This window comes from Ruditapes philippinarum, unplaced genomic scaffold (assembly GCF_026571515.1).
Source record: "Ruditapes philippinarum isolate M1 unplaced genomic scaffold, ASM2657151v2 ctg110_1_1_1_1, whole genome shotgun sequence".
In the NCBI taxonomy this organism is placed as follows: Eukaryota; Metazoa; Mollusca; class Bivalvia; order Venerida; family Veneridae; genus Ruditapes; species Ruditapes philippinarum.
In genome coordinates this window covers 288,942-310,257 of record NW_026856488.1, presented here as the reverse complement: position 1 = coordinate 310,257, position 21,316 = coordinate 288,942, and the positions used below count along the sequence as shown (strand labels likewise).

General features: G+C 32.4%; 2 protein-coding genes across 23 annotated transcripts in view; both read right to left on the bottom strand.

Annotated features, from left to right (window-relative positions):
• Positions 1 to 6,510: 6,510 nt before the first annotated feature.
• Positions 6,511 to 7,430, bottom strand: LOC132746709 (uncharacterized). Its single transcript, XM_060735926.1, has one exon. The coding sequence runs from the start codon at positions 7,428 to 7,430 to the stop codon at positions 6,549 to 6,551; it is 882 nt and encodes a 293-aa protein (XP_060591909.1). The 3' UTR covers positions 6,511 to 6,548.
• A 1,535-nt stretch (positions 7,431 to 8,965) lies between these two features.
• Positions 8,966 to 21,316, bottom strand: part of LOC132746718 (voltage-dependent calcium channel type A subunit alpha-1-like) — a 289,277-nt gene continuing 276,926 nt past the window's right edge. For 21 of the 22 annotated variants that reach the window (XM_060735947.1, XM_060735948.1, XM_060735934.1 and 18 more), the window contains 5 exons: positions 20,019 to 20,125; positions 19,458 to 19,527; positions 18,823 to 18,945; positions 15,059 to 15,371; positions 8,966 to 14,011 (listed from right to left, as the gene is read on the bottom strand). In XM_060735947.1, the coding sequence (XP_060591930.1) occupies positions 12,963 to 14,011; positions 15,059 to 15,371; positions 18,823 to 18,945; positions 19,458 to 19,527; positions 20,019 to 20,125 (1,662 nt within the window). In that variant the 3' untranslated portion in view covers positions 8,966 to 12,962. The remainder of the gene's footprint in view (positions 14,012 to 15,058; positions 15,372 to 18,822; positions 18,946 to 19,457; positions 19,528 to 20,018; positions 20,126 to 21,316) is intronic. The other variant, XM_060735946.1, reaches the window with a different exon arrangement.

Here is a 21,316-nt window from a genome sequence, read left to right as displayed (position 1 = left end):
AAAAAAAAAATCGGAGAAGAAATCACAATTGAGATGGCATCTTACTCGAGGACTTTAGAAACACGAGTTGGTGTTACATTGCACCTTAAACGTGGATTTCTGCGAAAAGCTAGATGTATTCACGAATGGCAATTTCCGTTGGATGACTGTCACTGTATTTATCCGCGCTCATTTTGGAAAAATGTTATTTGTTAACTTTGTACATTTCCTACTTTTACAAGGATTGAGATGTTCTTGTACACGTGACGTATGTTTGTTCACATTAAAATTTATCTTGTAAATAAAAAGAATGAATGCTTGGCCCTCACAAAGTTATTCAATGAACGATAACGTAATTTTTGTCAGGAGTAATCCTCGTTTCTTTTTGATGCTATCCTGTATGGACTGGGCGGCATGTATGGAATGGCACGTTCTGTGAACGTAACTCTTCTTTGTTTATATGTTTGCTTCAATGTTTGATTTATACATATCATTTTAAAGCTATCAATAATAATAATGATGATGATGATAATAATAAGGATGATGATAATAATGATGATGATGATAATAATAATGATGATGATAATAAAACAAAGATAACATTGTCGCACAGAATAAAATAGGCCAGAATTATTCTGTAAAATACCTTATATATCAGATAGTGTTAAAAAACATTGATTCTTGTACACTAAGTGTATGAATATATTGAAATCATGTATATAATTACAATGTCCGATATAAGAAATGTGATATTGATTGGTTAAACATGTAAACTTTGTAATGATTTCTCGGGAATAAATAAATGTCGTTTGTTATTCTGTTGTCTTTTTACATCAATTTTAAGACATTCCTGATCAAATTTCAGCGGCGGATCCAACTAACTGGTTTTCCTGGGTTATTCACTTGTAATTACAAATTTCTCTGCAAGTGGCTCACATAATTTCTGAAGCAGTGGTGAATCTTCCAAATGATCATGACACTAAATATCACGTTTCTTAAACTAAAATGTGTCTTGAAACATCCCGAGAAGCTAATGCAAAAGCATAGTACTAGTATCCACCGTGCATATCCCGAGATTTATGAATGTGAAACTAATGCGAAAGCATCGTAACTACCGTGCATATCCCGTGACGCAGAATGTGAAAATAACGCAAAATCATAACTATGGCTGAAACAAGTAAATCAAACTAAAAACAGATTCTTGCTGATTCTTTACATTGCAATAGAAGTAATAAACGTAATCGTATAGGTAAAAAATGTAAAAATGTATAGCAATAATAAATGATCCTCTCACTTTGTTATTTTATTTTTTTTTACTTTTTGGAACCATGTTCCAATACTTTGAGTGGTTATGAAAGAAAATCACGTCGCATAAAAGCCAATGCTAGGGCAAGCGAGATGATGTTCTACAATTGTCAAACTATTCAAATGCGCAGTATTTGTACGTAACAACCAGCAATTTAGAGGGCTTTCCATGAAGTACATATTGATAGCGTATGAAAAACGTACATGCATGGTATACCTGATGTAAAGCCAACATGTATAAAACGTATGCAAGCTCATGTATACCAAAATTAACTTGTCGCCGCAGCAGGTCAGTACATTTGTAACATATGGATGTATGAGAAACGTAAAAATTCTTGTCAGCGGCGAGACATATGTACAATACGTTTCGCATTTATCAACAATACGTTAAAATGACGTTAAGGATATCCTATCCATTTAAAAGAGTCTTGCCTCCTTTCCGCAATCGAATAAGAAGCGAAAATAAGCCGCATCTTATGCCTAACGTTTACAAGCTTATGTGTAACTCATGCGCGTCAGTTCGTGCTCCCTGATGTCATTAAAATATTTTCATGCGCGTCGGAACGTACATTGACGTAACGTTTAATAGAGTGTCTAAAACGTTTACGGTGTATCACGTACTGAAACTGTCTTTAATGTTAACGTATATCTAGGTCAGCGATCGGATGAGCTTCTTTCTGATACGATCGTATACATTAATAACATACTCTGCAGTTTCTTAGCCCTCTTTTGTTCAGAATTGTCTTGAATCACAACAACTCACGGGAATGCAACAACAGCTTTGTGTATTTTTATGTTTAGAGTTTTAAGTCTTTATAAAAATGTCTTTATGTAATGTATAGTACAGAAATACTGAAATTATCACGATTCAAGAAACTGCTATCAAAGATTCTATATTTTCACTATGTACCAATGTTGCTAATGAAGATTCAAATGCAATATTGTCCGCACTAATGTTAAACTTTAGCATATATATTTCAGTCGAACGCTATTCCAAAATGTACAGTATATATAGATAAGAAACTTGGGAAAATCAATAAATAGTTATTGTCCCTTGGATGCAATATACATGCATATTGACATCAAAAATATCATCTTACATATTTCCAGGGTTATGCATACGTTTTATGATCATGTTTAAGAATGACGACCTGTATCCGTTTGAGAGGCGACTTCTGTGTTCTGTTGATATGAATAAATACACAATAACGCATTTAAAACTTTATTGTTTTGATATTAGATATACTTTAGACATTATTTGCCATACAATTAGTGTCAAACGATGGATACAAATTCAGAAATTGTGACCATTTAATAGTTTTTATATGTGCAATCAATTCTAATGACGCGTTCGGGACGGGAAATAAATTTAAATTATACATCTGTGTTTTATTCACAAATCACTTAAATCTGTAACAAATAAATATTTTTTTACTTAAAGCAGAAGATTTTGACAATGTGGCCGGCAGTCTGTATTTTCCTAATTTCTATTTTGGATACCTTCCTAATAAAATCACTGACATTTTGCTATGCCAAATGTTGGAAACATCGAAAATTCGCACAAAATTTAAGTGTCCCGTTCAAAGATTTCAATGTGTAAACCAGAATTCTAGACGATCATGTACCTCCGTGGAAACTTGATAAGTTTACAAGAATCACTATTGTGATAAGGAGCTCAAAACTTCATAAATCGTAAGCCTGAAGTGGAATGTTCATATGGACACTCTTAAAGTAAAACATTAATTCGTATGCTGATATCAAGGATTCTTTAAGTAAGCATGAATAAACAGATGACACCGACCTCATCAAGACAACCCATGATGTAACGGAACTGATGATCAAAATGTCAAATCAACCGTTCTGTTGCGACTAGATGTAATGCGGATATAGATTAGGCCTGCGATTATTTAATTGTTTTATAAATTCCGTTCAAAATGTTTTGTTGTTTTTTTTTGCTATATTTGCAATGAATGACAAAAACAATTAAAAAAGAGAACAAATGATTAATATGTGAAGCACTTGATTTTACCTGCAAACTATTGATCATTTTAGAGCATAGAAATGCCAATCTCTTGTAGGATTCAATCATTTAAGAACATTGGTTTTTGTGTTTGCAATTCCGGGCATAATATATTTAAATCTCTGAGACTTATGCATCGTTTCTGGTAGACATTTTCGAAACGATTAGCCAGTTTTCTTTAAGAATTAAGATTTATCTTTCACTAGCTTTTCTAAATGAGAATACATGTAATATTTTTTAAGTAGATTCGTTCGTAAAACTTTAAACAATGCATCGAAATATGTCGATGAAAAACGAATTGCAGAAAAAGCAGAATGACTCATATATTGTTTCATTCATTGACCATCTTGATTATTATTATATGCTTATTTGTTATACACACTGTGTATGCACGGGCATACTGTCTGGGTGTATTGTAAATAAACTCTTTATTCAAATATCAGCGATATAAACACTGTTTTCTTGACAGGTTGTAGTGATGTTACAGTTCGTAACTATAACAGGAAAGCCAACGAAACTTACAGCAATCCGGTGTGGAGGTGTGTTTGTGTAAACATGATTGTGCTGAAAATAAAACGTGCTACCTGGGCACGGCTCTTTAAAAAAAGTCATAGAAATGTTCATGTTCGAACTCCCCATTCATTTCATGATTTCATGAAAAAAAGGGAAATCTATGAAATCTGTGACAGAAAATATAATGAATCAGGTAATATTAACATGGTTTAATGAAACTCCTCAGTTCTAAATTGTTGTTAATTCGAAAACAACAGTGATTTTTGATGATATTTCAACTGACACAGGTGACCATGAGTGGCACATTTATAAAGAGACGAAACCTATTGCTATAAATTTTCATTTTTTGATCACGAGTTACTCGCAAAATTAAAACAATTGTTATATTCATAGGATAGCGGAAGCATTGTTAAACGTTGTCTTTCTTTTTTTGAGGAAGTGTTGTTTAGAAAGTTATAATATCGTTTGGGAAACATTTTGTCTTATTTCTTTTGCAAGTAATAGAAAGAGCATCGAGGCACAAGACAATCTGATTTGTAAGAGGGGGCGTAACATTTCAACATTTTACTTTTGCCTCATAGGCAAAAAATAGAAACACTTTCCCTGTCACAATATTAAACCCCAGAAAAAGCAAGCAATGTATGAGCATCTTGAATATGACTTTCCTGTCGTTATCTCTTTCAATCGTAATATGTTAACCCCAGATAAAATGAGCCAATCTACCAGCATTCTCTAGACAGACAGAAAGTGCGGGTAACTAATACAGTTCTGCACTCCTGTTAACACACTTTGCATGTATTGGTGGTATACGATATAGCTTTGACACGTTTTCAAAAGTAAAGTCTCCAAACTATGATACAACACGTTTTTGTATCATAGATTTGGGACCTTTCTGTTGAAAATTTAACAGAGTTAAATCATATTCACATACATGCACAGTGCCTTAACTGGAGTCTGGGAAACTAAGACATAGCATGCTCATTGTTTGGCTATTTTTTCTTGGTCGACAGAGAAAGGGATAACGATAGAAATGTCATATTCAGATGCTCGCTCATTGGTTACTTTTTTCTGGGGTCACAGGGAACGTTTTATTATTTTTGCCTATGATACAAAAGAGGGAGAACATCAAAACACTCGTTACCTAATCTGATTTATACTCCGGGGGTATGCCCCTCGAACAATAAATCAGATAGCTTCGGGTTTCGATGCTCTTTATATTACTCGCACCACCCAATAAGTCCGTCATAGTGTTTGATATCTGACTGTATAATGACATGAAGTGGTTTGAAGAGAATGCAGTGCTGTAAAAACTATCCAAAATTTTCCAAATAAAACTAATCGACCAATATGCATGACGTCGTTTTTTATTTAATGCAAAACATACAATGTCTTTCACAAATGTATATGTTATGGTGGCTGATTTGGTACACTTTTCGCGTTGCGTTGCCGATAGCGACAACATTACCTATGTTGTCTTGTCAATAGTGAAACGGCGAGTTATCACACTGTCGTCTTGTCTCTAGCCACGCCAAACGCGTTGTCGTGCTGCGCGTTGTTGCAATGTCGGCCTGTCGCTTGGCTTTATATATACAAATAAAAAATCCTTTGATTTGAGTCGAGCGACAATGTGACATCGCAACAACACGTCGCACGACAATGCACCGTTTGGAGTGCATCGTTAACGACAGGACGACAAGACGTAAGTCCGAAAGCGCGCCGTTTGGCGATTTGTCGTGCTGTCGCTAGCGACAACGTTAACGCGACGCACAAGTGTTCCAAATCAGCGACCATAATATGTACATGCATATCATAATATATATATATATATATATATATATATATATATATATATATATATATATATATATATATATATATATATATATATATATATATATATATGTATTGGTCATAGTTGAACTAGTAACATTTCAGTATTTTATGTTTGTGTTTGCGTGAATGTTTTTTAAGCTTAAATAGATAAATAAAAATGTCACTCTTTTTGTTTAAACATTATATTTGAGGGTTGATAAAAAAAACGTAGACTTTTGCTTCTGCTTACACACAGTGGTTTAAATTTAGTAAACAAAGTATTGAAATATATCGAACAATTTAATTAATAAGTATGATAGAAAAATAAAATATTTTGTAAAAATGCAAACGCCATGTGAGTCTATGACCATGGTAGCATGTGTGCGATGATAGCCCTTCCAATGATAATTGCTAATAAAGGTTTTTTTCTTTGATTTTTTTATCGTTTTTACCCTATTTATGTTAGAATGACATCACACGGAAACCCGAAATCGAAACCGAGGTCAAAACAAAACTTGAGTCGTAATAAAGATGCGTCGACATAAAGTATATTTTTGTACTATATAACCTTTCTCTTCTTCATTATACAGAACGTATTCTAACATTTTAATTTGATATCTTTAATAAATAAGCTATTTAGATATATCTAAATAATTACAAAGGTATTTTGAATAAATATTAGTTCAACTGATTTTCATATTATAAAATTTATATATATATTTAAAGTCAACGTCTCTGACAATTGTTACCATTTATTTACATATTATTTTGAAACAGTTTATAAATAAAATTCTAAAAAATGCATGTAAGTGTTACACAAAAGATCTACACCATCAAATATTCATTTCTTTATCATATTACACATTTCGGATTTTTTAAAAAAAAACAACCATAACAACTTCTCTTTGAATTTAATATGTTAGTCAATGTACCCTCCTACTCCAATCAGAAGAATTTCTTCGCTATAGCAAGATGGTCGTATGTACAAACTGTACAGATTTCCGCTGAAGACAAGCATGTCCCTGCTTGATATATACGTTGTTAGCGTAGAGCAGATATTTAGACACCCTTCAATGGGCACAAGACGTATTTCCACAGAACCCTTTTGAACAAGCAAGGTAACAATTTGAGAAAATGTTTCAATATTCCGAAACATTTTACTTTCAAAATCAGAGCACATAAATGCCCAATTTGTTCCCGTCAACTGAACATTGTTGCCCAAAATCGTTGGTCTTTCATAAAACTGTCTGAAAGCCTTATATGATATGTCAGCGCAGTTTTCCCATAATGAGTAAAATGATTTGATTTTTCCGGACGAAACCAACTGCAAGAGCTGTCTATGCTCCCTTACCTTTGATTTAATGTTAGATTTAAATTGGCATGGTTGGAACAATTCCAACTTTTCATTTAACAGAAACAACTGAGCGAACGCTCGTAAACTGTTTTCAAAGCTTTTTACCGAGTTATTAATAACTAACGGTACTTCCAAATGCATAGAATCACTTATGTCATCTTCAACATTAGTATTTATCTCTTCAAATGAATTATTCTCGCAAAGTTCGCATATGTTGTCATCAAAGTAATTCTTTTTGTACATATTCTGCACTAGGCAACGGCTTTCAGTTGCACGTTTTAACTCCGTATCTCCTAATGCGTGTATCAAAGTCTTTCTTAAACACCATTTCAAGAAACATTGCCCCTTTTCCGTTTCGTATACAATAACTAACGTCAACATTAAAACTGTAATAAAACCAAGACGTAAAATGAGAAACTTTCCCATACTTCCTTTCATTTTATGCATTTAGTTTCTCGACAAAAACTAGTTTTGTTCTGCGACTTAGCGCAATCTACAACACTGTTACCAGGAACTATTTCAATTATAGAAATAAATTGCCAGTAACTGGTGCATGGTTATTCAATTAAGATACTGGAGAAAGCTTATTAACCATTTAAATAACCTGTTAAGACTGATGAATGAGAGTTTTCTTCATAATTAAGAAGACGACGCGCAATTTACTGATGAGTGGTTATTCAAGCATTGGCGACATATCTCAAATTGTCAAGCTCATTCTCGGATTTTAAAATGAAAATAATATTGAACCTGTTTTTGAAAAATAATTTTAAAACAACATGTTCTTCATTAGAAGGTTTGGTACGACTGCAATGTGATGTCTGTGGTACTTTTAAGTTTTTCTTTTGTTTTTGTTTTAATCTTTTATCAAAATCTCATTTTCGTTTCTTTATTATCCATTGGTAATGTACAATCGTGTTTCAGGTTGCATACATTATCCTTTTTACTAACTAATGCATATGCGGACATGCTTCATAACTTCAGGTCTTTTCTTAAAATTCCATTTTATTTTAATTTATTTATTTTTGTCTTTTACGTAGTGACTATACGGAAATTAACATGAAATGGTACGGTACGTGTCACAGTGAATGTTTTTATTAACAATAATACCGCTTTGATACTCCGACAGATGCAGCTAGGTTTTACTATTTAACGATTTGAATTCCACTAAAGATTCAACTAGGACTCAAACCCTGCATCAGGGTTTACAAGGGGACCATCAAACCAAGTTGCTTTGGAATACCTTCGAGGTTTATAATTTTTCAAACTTTAATGACGAAATGGAAAGAATAATCTGCTTTTAGTTCTGCAATACATTAAAATAAATGAAAATAATTTGAGAAACCAGTACTTTAATCTTCTGGAACTAAAAAGTGCAGTTGGCACAAATATACGTACAGTCTGATCATACTTGACATATTTTTGGTTTCTTTTTGGCTTATTTTATAGCCGATATACGGTCATATTCCCAATTGAAAGTAGTAGATCTATAATAGTTTCCTAATCCGCAGGAAAAAAAAAATAATTGCAAGTTAATACAAAAAGATATTGAATAGAAAAATTAAAAGCTTTGAAAATAAGGGCTTCTTCACTATTATAGTGCTTAAATGTTTGAAGGCGCCATTCTAGACAGTAATTGTTTGCATTCATTAAATAAGTGATTAAATTCACTCAAACATCGCTGAAATTCTCAAATCCATGGGTATGAGTCTGGTTCCGAAAACATGAAAAATATCCTTCATCCTGAATCTGTAATTGAATTACAAAAATGGAAGCTGTATGAGACTAGCTTAAGGATAATTAAGTAATATATTCTCACCTTGGTGCAGTAAGGGGTTAACTCCTTATATGTTTTAATAGAAGTTAACCCGTTACTGCACTAAGGTGACGAGATGAATCATGATTGCACAGTATAGAAAGGACAGGACAGGAAAACACATGCAAACACACAAAAGTCACTTTATATAGAAATGAGATAACACGTGTTCATTAATATTATTTTATTGGTCATTGAAGCAAATTTATAAATAGTTTGATAAAAAATAAAACAAATACATCGCTTAAGAATTTTACATTTGAAATTGAATAACAAAAATCACAGATAAATTGTTTAAATTCTAGTATTGGTAACATGTAATACTTGTTACTATTTCTCTATAACTGAAAAAATCAAAACAAAAATCAACAACAAGACAACAAATTGATATTTTAATACCTTTTGGTTAAAACGTTGATCAATCAAATTTTGTGTTTATGTTATCAAGTTTTGAATGGTCTACTATTCATACGTATTCCAGTATTATTCCAGTTTTCTTTACACTGTTGGTCTAGAATAACATGTTTCTTTGATAATAAAATTCTTAAGAAATTAATGCTAATGTTCTGATATTCAGGGCATTATTGCATGTATACGTCATTTCTTTCTTTGTTTACAATAAATTATAGCACATATTGCCAACACTAGAAAATAGAATGAAAACACCTAGGGTATAGACTGACAAAAAGATACATGCATTAATATGACAAGTGTGTGAGACATGTACTATGAAATATATTTATAGATGAAAAAGGATTTGTAGAAGCAGATTTGTACACATATAAGGACCTATCTGTTAATAATATCTACATTTATCTAATGTTTATTGCGAATGAACATTATATTGATTCCTCCGTTCAAAAGGATGAAAAAGAAATCGCACGCACCTGAATAAAATTTATCATAATACACGGCATTTTCGTTTTTAGCCATGTATATATTTGAAAAAATATATAACTTAACAAAGGTCGATCAGAAATATTCAAGTGTTCTGTAATTAACGACCGAATATATCATGAGTTTGATTCATGAAATTAATGACAAATATATTAATTACTTTTCACTCTCAGTTTCAAGGAATGTAAAGATTTCATAAATCGCCTTGGTAATTTTTGCCATAGGAATATATAAATTCCCGATGCAAAATATTTGTCAGAGTCCTTATTTTTGTATTATGACATAACATTTTATTAAATTAAGTAAAATGACTGAAAATAACATGCAATTTCTATAACATGCAAAACAAACAGCATACATTACCAGCATTTAAAACAATAACTATTAATGACTTTATCTATCATTATAGAGTATAAAAACAGTTTCAATACATCACTTCACATGGCCATCATATTAATGTAAAATAACTTACATTAAGAAAACCATGCAAACAAACAATACTCTCAGAGGAGAAGTTAAATAAAATTTTGATTATGCCAATCAAAGACAAATTAGATTTGAGTTTATCTCTATAATCACAATGATTTGTATGTCTAATTACACATAAATAAACCAAAACAAGGAAATAATCTCTTCTGAAATTATTATGATTTGCATACAAAAACAGAAGAAAAAGTAAACAATACTTATAAGAATACATGACGTGTTCTCGTTTGTTACTGCAATTAAACAAAAATTTAACGAGTCATTTCACGACAGGTGATAAAACTCTCGATAATTGACACAACAAATACAAAACAATTCTAGTAGCCAACAAATATAACTTCTATTCCCCGTTCATTGAAAACAGTTAAGGGAGATAACTCGGACTTTTACTGACCATACTTGCGTATCAAAAGTAATGGTTTTCTTCATGGTAAACACCATTTACAAAACGGACATTACACAACCTTTTGTATATCAAATTTATATACTAGTATAATGTAAGCGCACATACATTTTATCTTGAGATTTTGTGAATTGTACATCATTTGTTCAAATATCTGATCAGATTAATTTTAACAGCATATACTGATGATATGAATAAACAATTGGACCCATTTTACAAATGCAATTGCTTAAAGCGGCCTTTAGCTTCAAAACAGCGCCCGAGAGATATTTATAGCGCACCAATGACGTTCGTTTCTAAAAAAAGAAGATTGGGAAAAGAATCATCCGCTTTACTAATTTACATATAGAGAGCGGAACGGTAGATTATAGGTATCCAGGTTTTTTTTATTGTTTATGTATATAATCGACGACAAATATCATTTCATAACTAAATTCTTTTGATTTGACAATAATTATTATGAAACGATTTATCTAAAAATAACATATTTCACCTTACGAAAAGCTGAAGACCGCTTTAAAATGTAAATAGCTTTAAAATAATTTTAACATTTTAAGAACATTATTAGGGTTGAAAGCGATATCATGACACAAATCCACCATTAATATTGTGAAAGAATCTTAAATCTATATCAACGACAGAACAAACAAAAACTCTCGAATGACGTAATTGTGGAATGTGTTAACATATATACTTTATTATGGAATTCACTTTTTTGTGTTTCCAGGTAATCAATTTACAAATTCAATGTAACGAGACGATCTTGATCTGTATTTGATAAACTGAATTAAATGTAACGTCAAGAATTAAATGTAACGTACGTGTCACACTCAATGTAATATCTCCGACTCATCAATGAAAATAGAGGAAATACATGTAAAGGATAAACCCAATGTAATGCCACTAATTTAATGTAACGTATCAAATGTCACGAGCTGTATCAAACGCATGCAATGCAAACAACTCAATGTTAAAAAAGGAAATTAATTACTGACATATACTGAGAGATAAACTCAATGTAACATGTAACGGCCTAAAGTAAAATGACTTACAACAGACTAAATACTTGATATTAGTTACCTTCATGACATATAAATGACTTAAACGTCAAAATCTTTTTCCAACATGAAGACGTAACTTTACCAATATTTTTCTGTCCCTATATATTACTATCAAAACAATGAATGAATCACTCCAATTACTAAATTGACTTTGATTTTTACATTCATAACTTAATGCACGCAAATGTCATATTTTAATCTCTTAACATTTGTACCAATGCACTGACAATAAACATGATTATTATATATACATACATATTCTAAAGGAGCATACCTTTAATTTCATGATAAACATAAATAAAAAATAATAATAATTAAACACAAATAGTATTCAATATATACATAAAATATTGTTATTAGATTCTAGATTGAAGACAATAACTGCTTCTTTGTAACAGTCTGTGGTCTTTACATCAATTCCACGTTTGTGAAAAAATGTGTTTATTTATTCGAACTCCGATCAATAACACAACAAATACTAAATTAAACATATGCTCCTTTAAACAAACACACTTTTAACTTTATCAATAACATATAATTCAACATATATTACTTTATTATCGTAAACAATTATATAAAACTGACAAAATTTATTTGTTTACTTTTTTGACAATCACAAGTATAACAGTATATAAAATTTTAACTACATAAATTCATAGAATTAAAATGCAACAACTTCAATTAAACAAGAAATGAGTAACAATGCTATAGAAATACCAACCAAAGGTACAATACCTGCCAAAGGGATATTTGTAAGTGAGGTAAATAAAAAAACATCTATAAAGAAAACACATACTTCAAACAATTTTTACGGTTGCAATATTAAAGAAGTTATTACTGGATACCATTTAAAATGGTTCTTACAGTCCCCAATTGGTAAAGAGCCAAAGCTGTTTAAATTGACACCTATCAGGAATCAAAGTTATTCAAATATGTTCACTTTGGCGTTATAAATGGTAATACGAGACTCCTAATTATAGCTTCAAGGACAATGACACTTTGGAGACTCCTATTTATAGCTTTACCGGAAATGACACATTGAATACTCCTATTTATAGCTTCACCGGCAATGACACATTGGAGTCTCCTATTTATAGCTTTACCGGAAATGACACATTGGGGTCTTTTGCAATACAAGTCTGACAGAATGGTTCATGTTTGAGCAAAAGCATTGAACTGAAACGATGTATGTACTACATGGTGAATATTATTTTAAAAATGCTGTGATAAGTTTTCTGGCAGTACAAAACATCTTTAAGTTTGTAACTTATGTTTTGGAAATAATAAACACCAATTAAAATTACTATAAATGAAACACTTTAACACCAATCTTCATCATCATCATCCGAATCATTAGTCAAAGGAACATTGCTATCACTTCTTAGTTCCATTTTATCTTGTTTTCTATTTCCATTTCTACTTTTAAATCCATTCGGAACACTTGCAGGCTGTCTTACAGTCCGAGATGGTTCGTTTCCTTGATTATTATGATTTGGATTTGAATGCATCCGGTCACGTGATCTATCAATACGGCCTCTCACAGGACTGGCTCCATGATTAGATTCTTCGACATGTCTACTAGGAGCATGCCTAGGTTCATCAAAATGTCTACTAGGTGGATGTCTAGTTCTTTCATTTTCACGCATTCTATTAAAGTCAGGTGAATGACGTGAAACACGATGTCCATTATCGTTCGGTGGCACATTTGGTCGCCTACTGTAATGACCCGGGAGTGATCTAGTTTGACCAGGTCTATCTCTCGGGTCACTTATCTTATTCAAATTGTTTCTTTCAGTTGGACTGTAAGGTTCGGGACGTCCAAGCTTTCCTGGCGGGGGAATATTATGCGGAACAGGGGCTATATTTAACTTAGGTTTGCGTGTTGGAGAAGTATTCAATCTTGGAAAGTTAATACTTCCAGGGCTTTTGGAAGGCTGACGGATAGTGGGGGAAGGCATTACACGCGGCATGTTCTCTTTGAGCTTAGGTTGAGCAAGATTCAGCGTTGAAGGCTTGGTGGGCTGTACTGGAGCCGTAGGTAACTTCCGTGTCGAACGTTTGGGTGGCGTATTCACAGGACTACTCACAGGTGTTGGACTCCGTGAACGATCAGTAAGGTTAGAGCCTCCGTAATACTCATTCATAGGTGTAGACGATGGGGTGGGATTAGGTGACGGCGATCTAGATCTCGTTTCTAAAGATGTAGAACGATACATTTCCGATCTAATGCGTGGCTGTGGACTAGGTAGGGGAGAACCCATAACATGTGGTTGAGGCATCAAAGGTGGCCGTTGCTGTTTGAGTCGTGGTCTGCTACGTAACTGTGGTGAATTCGGTATGCTTATACTATCTTCATGTCTTGCCGGAACTGAAAAAGATAAAATCAAAATTGAAAGATTGCTTTACGATACTGTGAGTTATGTTGTCTAGATATCTAAAGATAACCGTCAATAAAACAGTGGACACAATTACTGTCATAACTTTATACAGTTCAAAAGTGGGAACGATATCTAAAAATCAACTTATTTATTAGCTGTTATAACCACTTGGGAGGAAAATAGGTTTTGCCACTTTGAACTGTTTTAATAAATGCAATAATGTAACTTTGAAAACCATTCGTTTTCTACCTGCATTCATATCTAATGAAACTATGCATAAACAACGTCCAGGCTATCATATCTATTAGCATCATAGTATATCTATGATGGTACTTTGAACAGGACACACATGATAGCAAAATAGGTATGTTTTAAATTTCTTTATATTACCAACAAACTCTGCCTTCGGTAACGTTTTTACCTTTGAACCACATTCGAATGTCAAATACGAAGCAGGCATTATTTTAAATTTCAAATTTATTTTATCAAAAGATGCGTTTTATTCTATAAATCAAACAAGAATTTTGTAAATGAATCATAAATTTCAAAATTATCTATCCTCTTTAAAAGGAAATAGGAAAATTACGTGTTATAAAGTAAATGATTAAAATTACTTTTTACACCTATCCAAATAACTCAAAGATTTAATGGCCTTTTAGATCTTTTTATTTCTTAATATAAAAAACCTTATAAGCTTTGTCTCTATATTTTCTAAACTCTTGTTCAATTTACTATAAATAAAGTTATTCAAATAACTTAAAGATTTCACGACCTTTATTTCTCAATACAAAAACCCATTAAAAGTTGCGTTTATATTGCCTACGCTCTTGTTCGACTTAACTTATGAAGTAATCTAATAACTCAAAGATTTCAAAATCATTACTTCTTACTACAAAAACCCATTAAAACTTTACCTTTATATCATCTATGCTCTTTTTCAACTTACTTCTGAAATTTATCCCAATAACTAATTTATTTCATGATCTTTATGATTTTTTTTATTATTTGCCATTACAATAACGTATTGAATACTTTACCTTTATGTTTTCTACGCTCTTGCTCAACTATCTCATGTGCTTGTTCACATATGTTTGCAACAGCAGAGGCAAATCCGACATCAATCTGATTTCTTCTTGGGGATGTTGACCTTCTAAACGGACCGGGTGAGGTTGCTGGGGATTCAAAGGGGCTTCTGTGGTTCAGTAGTGGAGATCTTGGGGAGACGGGAGTAGTAGGCAATGAGGGAGTCTGTTGTCCAATATGACTATTCTCAGAGTTTGGTCTTGGTATACCGTGGCCAGCATGTTCTGGTCGGAGACCATGTGAAAAATCGTGGTGCTTATCCAATGACTGAAAAATATACACATTTTTGTATGTTAAAGAACAGATGCTAATATCAATATGTATGTATAACATATAGAACTATCACATCACATTTCACAGCACCTCAAAGAATTGTTCATTCAAATCACAATAACAAAATTCTACTACATAATTTGCATGAGAATGGGATAATTGTTAACTTTAATAAGTACATGAATACTGTTAAAATGCTAATTCAACAATTTTACATGATTCTACTACTTAAATTTCCACTTGAAATAGAAATGAATTATTTGATAAAACACATTATAGCTCTTTATTATATATAAGAATGTATTCCAAGATAATTACAGCAAACACGATTCAACCATATTTTAATAAAACAAATGAAAAATGCCGTTTTGTACTTTTCTTCTCAAGCCAAATTAAAAAATAAATCACCAATCACCGTAACATAGTAAAATAAGAAGAATTTACCAATTACCGATAAATAAAAAAATATACACTCGAAGATTTTGTCGAACTTAAAGATTGGTAATTTGATAGAAATTTCTGAATAAAATAGATATGATCAATAATGATAAGATATAAAGATATGAAAGTAATCACGCAATATTACTTATACAAATACAATATAAGATATTCCAGACCACTTTAAAATTGTGATTGCATTCACCATGAATTCATCATTTCTGCATAAACATCCATATTTCATTTCTGCTACAGAAACTTGTAACTAACAAAACATCTACTAAAATAATTAAACAAGGAAAGCTTTCAAAAGAAGCAATGTCTACCAGATACACTTTTGTAGAAGAACAGTACAATTGAGTTATTGTTAATGAGTGACTTTGAGAGGAGAATATGCCGACACCTTTAGAGAACCGTATCCATGAGGTTTATTCTAATCGTTTTTGCAAAAACACTACATGAAATTTAGATAAACGCTTAATTAGAATTATGAAAAAGTTTTGTATTTTTATTTTTAAATGACATTATGCCCATCCAAGGGGACTGGTGAACGTAAAAATATCGTTTACATTTTTCTATATTTCCTTTCAATTTTTTAATTTACTGCGCATGAACGATAAATAAATCACATGGTCCACGGAGGTTTCTGTAAAAATCTAACGAAATGGACATGTTTTATTAAATTTATAAACAAGAGGGCCATGATGGCCCTGAGGTCGCTCACCTGTATATAGCCCCCCCCCCGGGCCAATTTTTACCCAAGGGCTTTTATTTGAACAGACTTGGTAGACACCCATAAGAAGATGTTTCATGCTAAACATCTAAGTTCTAGCTCATTGGGTTTTTTAAAGGAGATTACTATACACATATAGTAAAAACAATGACACCCCTGGGGCAGGGCAAGTTTTGACCCCCGGGCTTTTATTTGAACAAACTTTGTAGATATTTACTTAAAAATGTTTCATGTATAATATCTAAACTCAAGCTATTTGGGTTTTTTCAAAGAAGATTTTTAAGTTTTTGCTATACACATATAAGGAAAATCAATGACCCCCGGGGCGGGCCAGTTTTGACCCCAGGGCTTTTATTTGAACATACTTGGTAGACACCCATTAGAACATGTTTCATGCTAAATATCTTAGCTCTACCTCTTTGAGTTCTTTAAAAGAAGATTTTTTAAGTTTTTACTATATGCATATAGGGAAAATCAATGACCCCCTTGGGCGGGGCCAATTTTGACCCCAGGGCTTTTATTTGAACAAACTTGGAAGACACTCATTAGTAGATGTTTCATGCTAAATATCTTAGCTCTAGCTCTTTGGGTTCTTTAAAAGAAGATTTTTTAAGTTTTTACTACATGCATATAGGGAAAATCTATGACCCCCTGGGACAGGGCCAATTTTGACCCCAGGGCTTTTATTTGAACAAACTTGGTAGACATTCACTAGAAGATGTTCCATGTCAAATATCTAAGCTCTAGCTCTTACGGTTCTTTAAAAGAAGATTTTTTAAGTTTTTACTATATGCATATAGGGAAAATCAATGACCCCCCGGGGCGGGGCCAATTTTGACCCCAGGGCTTTTATTTGAACAAACTTGGTAGACACTCACTAGAAGATATTTCATGTCAAATATCTTAGCTCTAGCTCTTTGGGTTCTTTAAAAGAAGATTTTTTAAGTTTTTACTATATGCATATAGGGAAAATCTATGACCCCCTGGGGCAGGGCCAATTTTGACCTCAGGGCTTTTATTTGAACAAACTTGGTAGACACTCATTAGAAGATGTTTCATGCTAAATATCTAAGCTCTAGCTCTTTGGGTTCTTTAAAAGAAGATTTTTTAAGTTTTTACTATATGCATATAGGGAAAATCAATGACCCCCTGGGGCGGGGCCAATTTTGACCCAAGGGCTTTTATATGAACAAACTTGGTAGACATTCACTAGAAGATGTTTCATGCCAAATATCTAAGCTCTAGCTTTTACAGTTCTTTAAAAGAAGTTTTTTAAGTTTTTACTATATGCATGTAGGGAAAATCAATGACCCCCTGGGGCGGGGCCAATTTTGACCCCAGGGCTTTTATTTGAACAAACTTGGTAGACACTCACTAGAAGATGTTTCATGCCAAATATCTTAGCAGTAGCTCTTTGGGTTCTTTAAAAGAAGATTTTTTAAGTTTTTACTATATGCATATAGGGAAAATCAATGACCCCCTGGGGCCGGGCCAATTTTGACCCTAGGGCTTTTATTTGAACAAACTTGGTAGACACTCATTAGAAGATGTTTCATGCCAAATATCTAAGCTCTAGCTCTTACGGTTCTTTAAAAGAAGATATTCAAAGATTTTTCTTTCGGTTGCCATGGCAACCAGAGTTCTGCATGAAATGGAATTCTTTGAACAATCTTGATAGAGCTTCATACAAAGAGTATTCCTGCCAAGTTTCATTAACATTGGCCTTGCGGTATCATAGAAGATGTCCTTAGAATATTTAAAATGTGGACGGACGACTGACGACGGACGCCATTTGGTTGGCCATCCTAAAAGCTCACCTGCACTTTGTGCAAGGTGAGCTAAAAAAGTGAGGCAGTCGTTTTACATTTTGGGCTGATTTACATTTGTCCTATATTTCTTATATCAACTGTTACTTAGCTTATCTTCATGTTAACAAACTTTTAAAATATATAGTCAATTCAGCTCAACTTGAAAATGAAAAGCAAATGAGCATAATGTCCCTTTAAGTAAGATATTGGAATTATAAAGTTAATATTTATGATATAAGTTTCAATAACATAGAATTCCCGCTAGGAAATGTTTTAATTGGAGACAAACATGTAGGTAATAAAGATCTTCACGTTTACCTAAAATCTATAATACAAAACAGATTTTTTGCTTGCCAAATGATTGCGTTCATTTTACTAAAACTTTCCTAATATTTCATATAGTGTTTTGCGTAAATGACGGGCTTTCAAATTATAAATCTACTCCCGTAAAACCCACATATTTCACCTTATAATGGTCTGATACAATGTAAATACCAGATGACCTATCATCTGGTGTACTTTCAGCATCGTCGGTCGAGTACGAGTCATTAATATACCCGTGGAGTCCTCCATAACGTATGTATCGAGTCTAACAAAGTTTACATATACATATAATGAATTTGGAAAGCTAGTCGGCAATAAGTTCATAAAGATTGTCTTTTTATTGAAAGGTTATATACGAATTCTCAGTCGTATCCAGTCGTGTATTTTTCATGTGTGATGGTACCTGGCTAAGTAGAACCACTGGTTTCCTGTGTGCTATATTGAGAACCTTTTTTGAAATACAGCAACAGTGAATGTCTCATGTGTGAACAATACCTGACATTGCGAGAACCATTTGTACCTAATAGCCCGCATAAATAAATACAAACATGCATAGACATAACCTTTGATATTAAACTTTTTGACCTTTTCATTGTCTTACTGGCAGTGATTCTGAATTATGTTGTTATATTTAGAAACAAAATAGTTACTATTAATCCGTGCCACCATAAATGTGAATAATAAGCACGATGCATATTTGCTTTGGTCTAAAATCAATAACACTTTCCATGATCAATTTTCAGACTAAGGTTATTACGATGTGGTGTGAATACATACCTGTAAACTTCCTAACTCATGTCCGCTCCCACCTCTATTTCGACGTTTGCTGCTATTCCGCCGAAGGAAACTTAAAATGAATGATAAATAAAAACAGTTTAATTTATATCAAATGAGCATAATTGTTGATTTTAGATATTCATAATGATTATTGTTTCACTTTTCGAGTTTTTAAGATATACAATTAACCATTTAAATACATTTTATTCAATTTGCAACGTTCAAATTGTGTCATATAGGTATCTAATAACGTTTCAGTTTGTCACAGTATGGTCAAACATCACTAAGGTCAAACATCACAAAATATCAATTCAGTAATAAACTCGAAGCCAGACTGTTTACTATTTTTACTGTTACTCGAAACTATTTGTTTGTGGAAATCATTTGTTAGTCATAACTAGGCTTACGTAATAACTATGTGTTCGTAATATCTATGTGTTCGTAATAACTATGTGTTCGTAATAACTATAGGTTGGCGATAACTATGGCGTATCGCACACATGCTCATCGGTGTTCATAACCTAATTTGACTTTGACGAAGTAAATGAAATACAAACGCACCTATGAGTGTCTTCATCCCCTGAATGATCAGAGTCAATGCTTTGGCTCGAGCGACCCGACGGTGTGCGCATGACACCCATGAGACGTTGGAACAAAGATGGCGGTCGCTGAAGAAAAAAGTGAATCATATACAATCATTGTCCTTAGTGGTAATCGTTTGCTCAAATACTGAAATGTCAAAATGTCAGAACACAAAGTTTCTTCATGGCATGATTTTAACTAAAATTTGGTCCATTTGAGTTTTGATAAAATATCTAACGAATGTCATTTCAAACGTTGCCAAAGGGCTTAATTTTAATGTTGCTAGAACTTGTTGCCCAAACCCTTTTTTTGCTTTTTGTTATATACTTATCATTTGTATACTATTTTACATGTATTTGATGCAACAAAAATGTTTAAACTAAATAATTATCACATTTTCTTGGAATTGACATTATTTATTTCTCATTTAAAGCTACAGAAGTGAAACTATAATATATAAATATCTTTGATCGGTGAATTTTTATCTACATATGTATTACGGTAACTTAAAACTTATCAATAAAAATGCCTGCATGTGATAGAAAAATGCCATAAATCTAAACAGATCACTAAAATACTTCCTAGGCTTCATGCAAACTTAACGATTTTAGTAAGTAAACCCTACAACAGAAATGTCATTTTTTGAGTGCGATATATTCATGTTTTTAATAAATTAATAATTAATGCTTTCAATGTTGGGCACCAAAAGGGAAAACAAAATGCAAAATGGTACAACCCTGATTGTATGAAATTAAAAATTTAAAAGCAGAATTATTAATTATATGGTTTTTAAACAGAGGCTTCGTTGCTTGTACAAATTTAATTATTTTGCATTTTTTTCGTGTAACCATACCACCATTAGACTGAAAATAATTAAATTAATACTGCTGATATATCGCAAAATAGCATTAGATTAATTTAATGTCCCTTTAGTATTCCAAAAAGGACCAATAAATTAAGCATTTGTAGGTTCAATGGAACAGTGAACAAATTATATAGATATTCATAAAAACACTATGATCAATAAAGATAATTTATAACCTTTTTCAAAGTAAGTAATTATCAATGTTATAAAAACTAATATGTATGAACATAATACTAATGTTTAATTTAGTGAGTGAATGGCTAAAGGACGATTGTGACACCTCTACAAAAGACTCAAGACAAAGTGTTAGAACAAGGTTCCATTTTGATATACCAAAAACAATTTGCAATTGCATGTACCAAAAGAAAACCAACACAGAAATTTGAAGATGTTAGCATCTGAAACGATCTTA

Coding starts and splice junctions, on each gene's coding strand:
- LOC132746709 (XM_060735926.1), bottom strand. CDS start 7,430: ATGCATAAAATGAAAGGAAGTATGGGAAAGTTTCTCATTTTACGTCTT.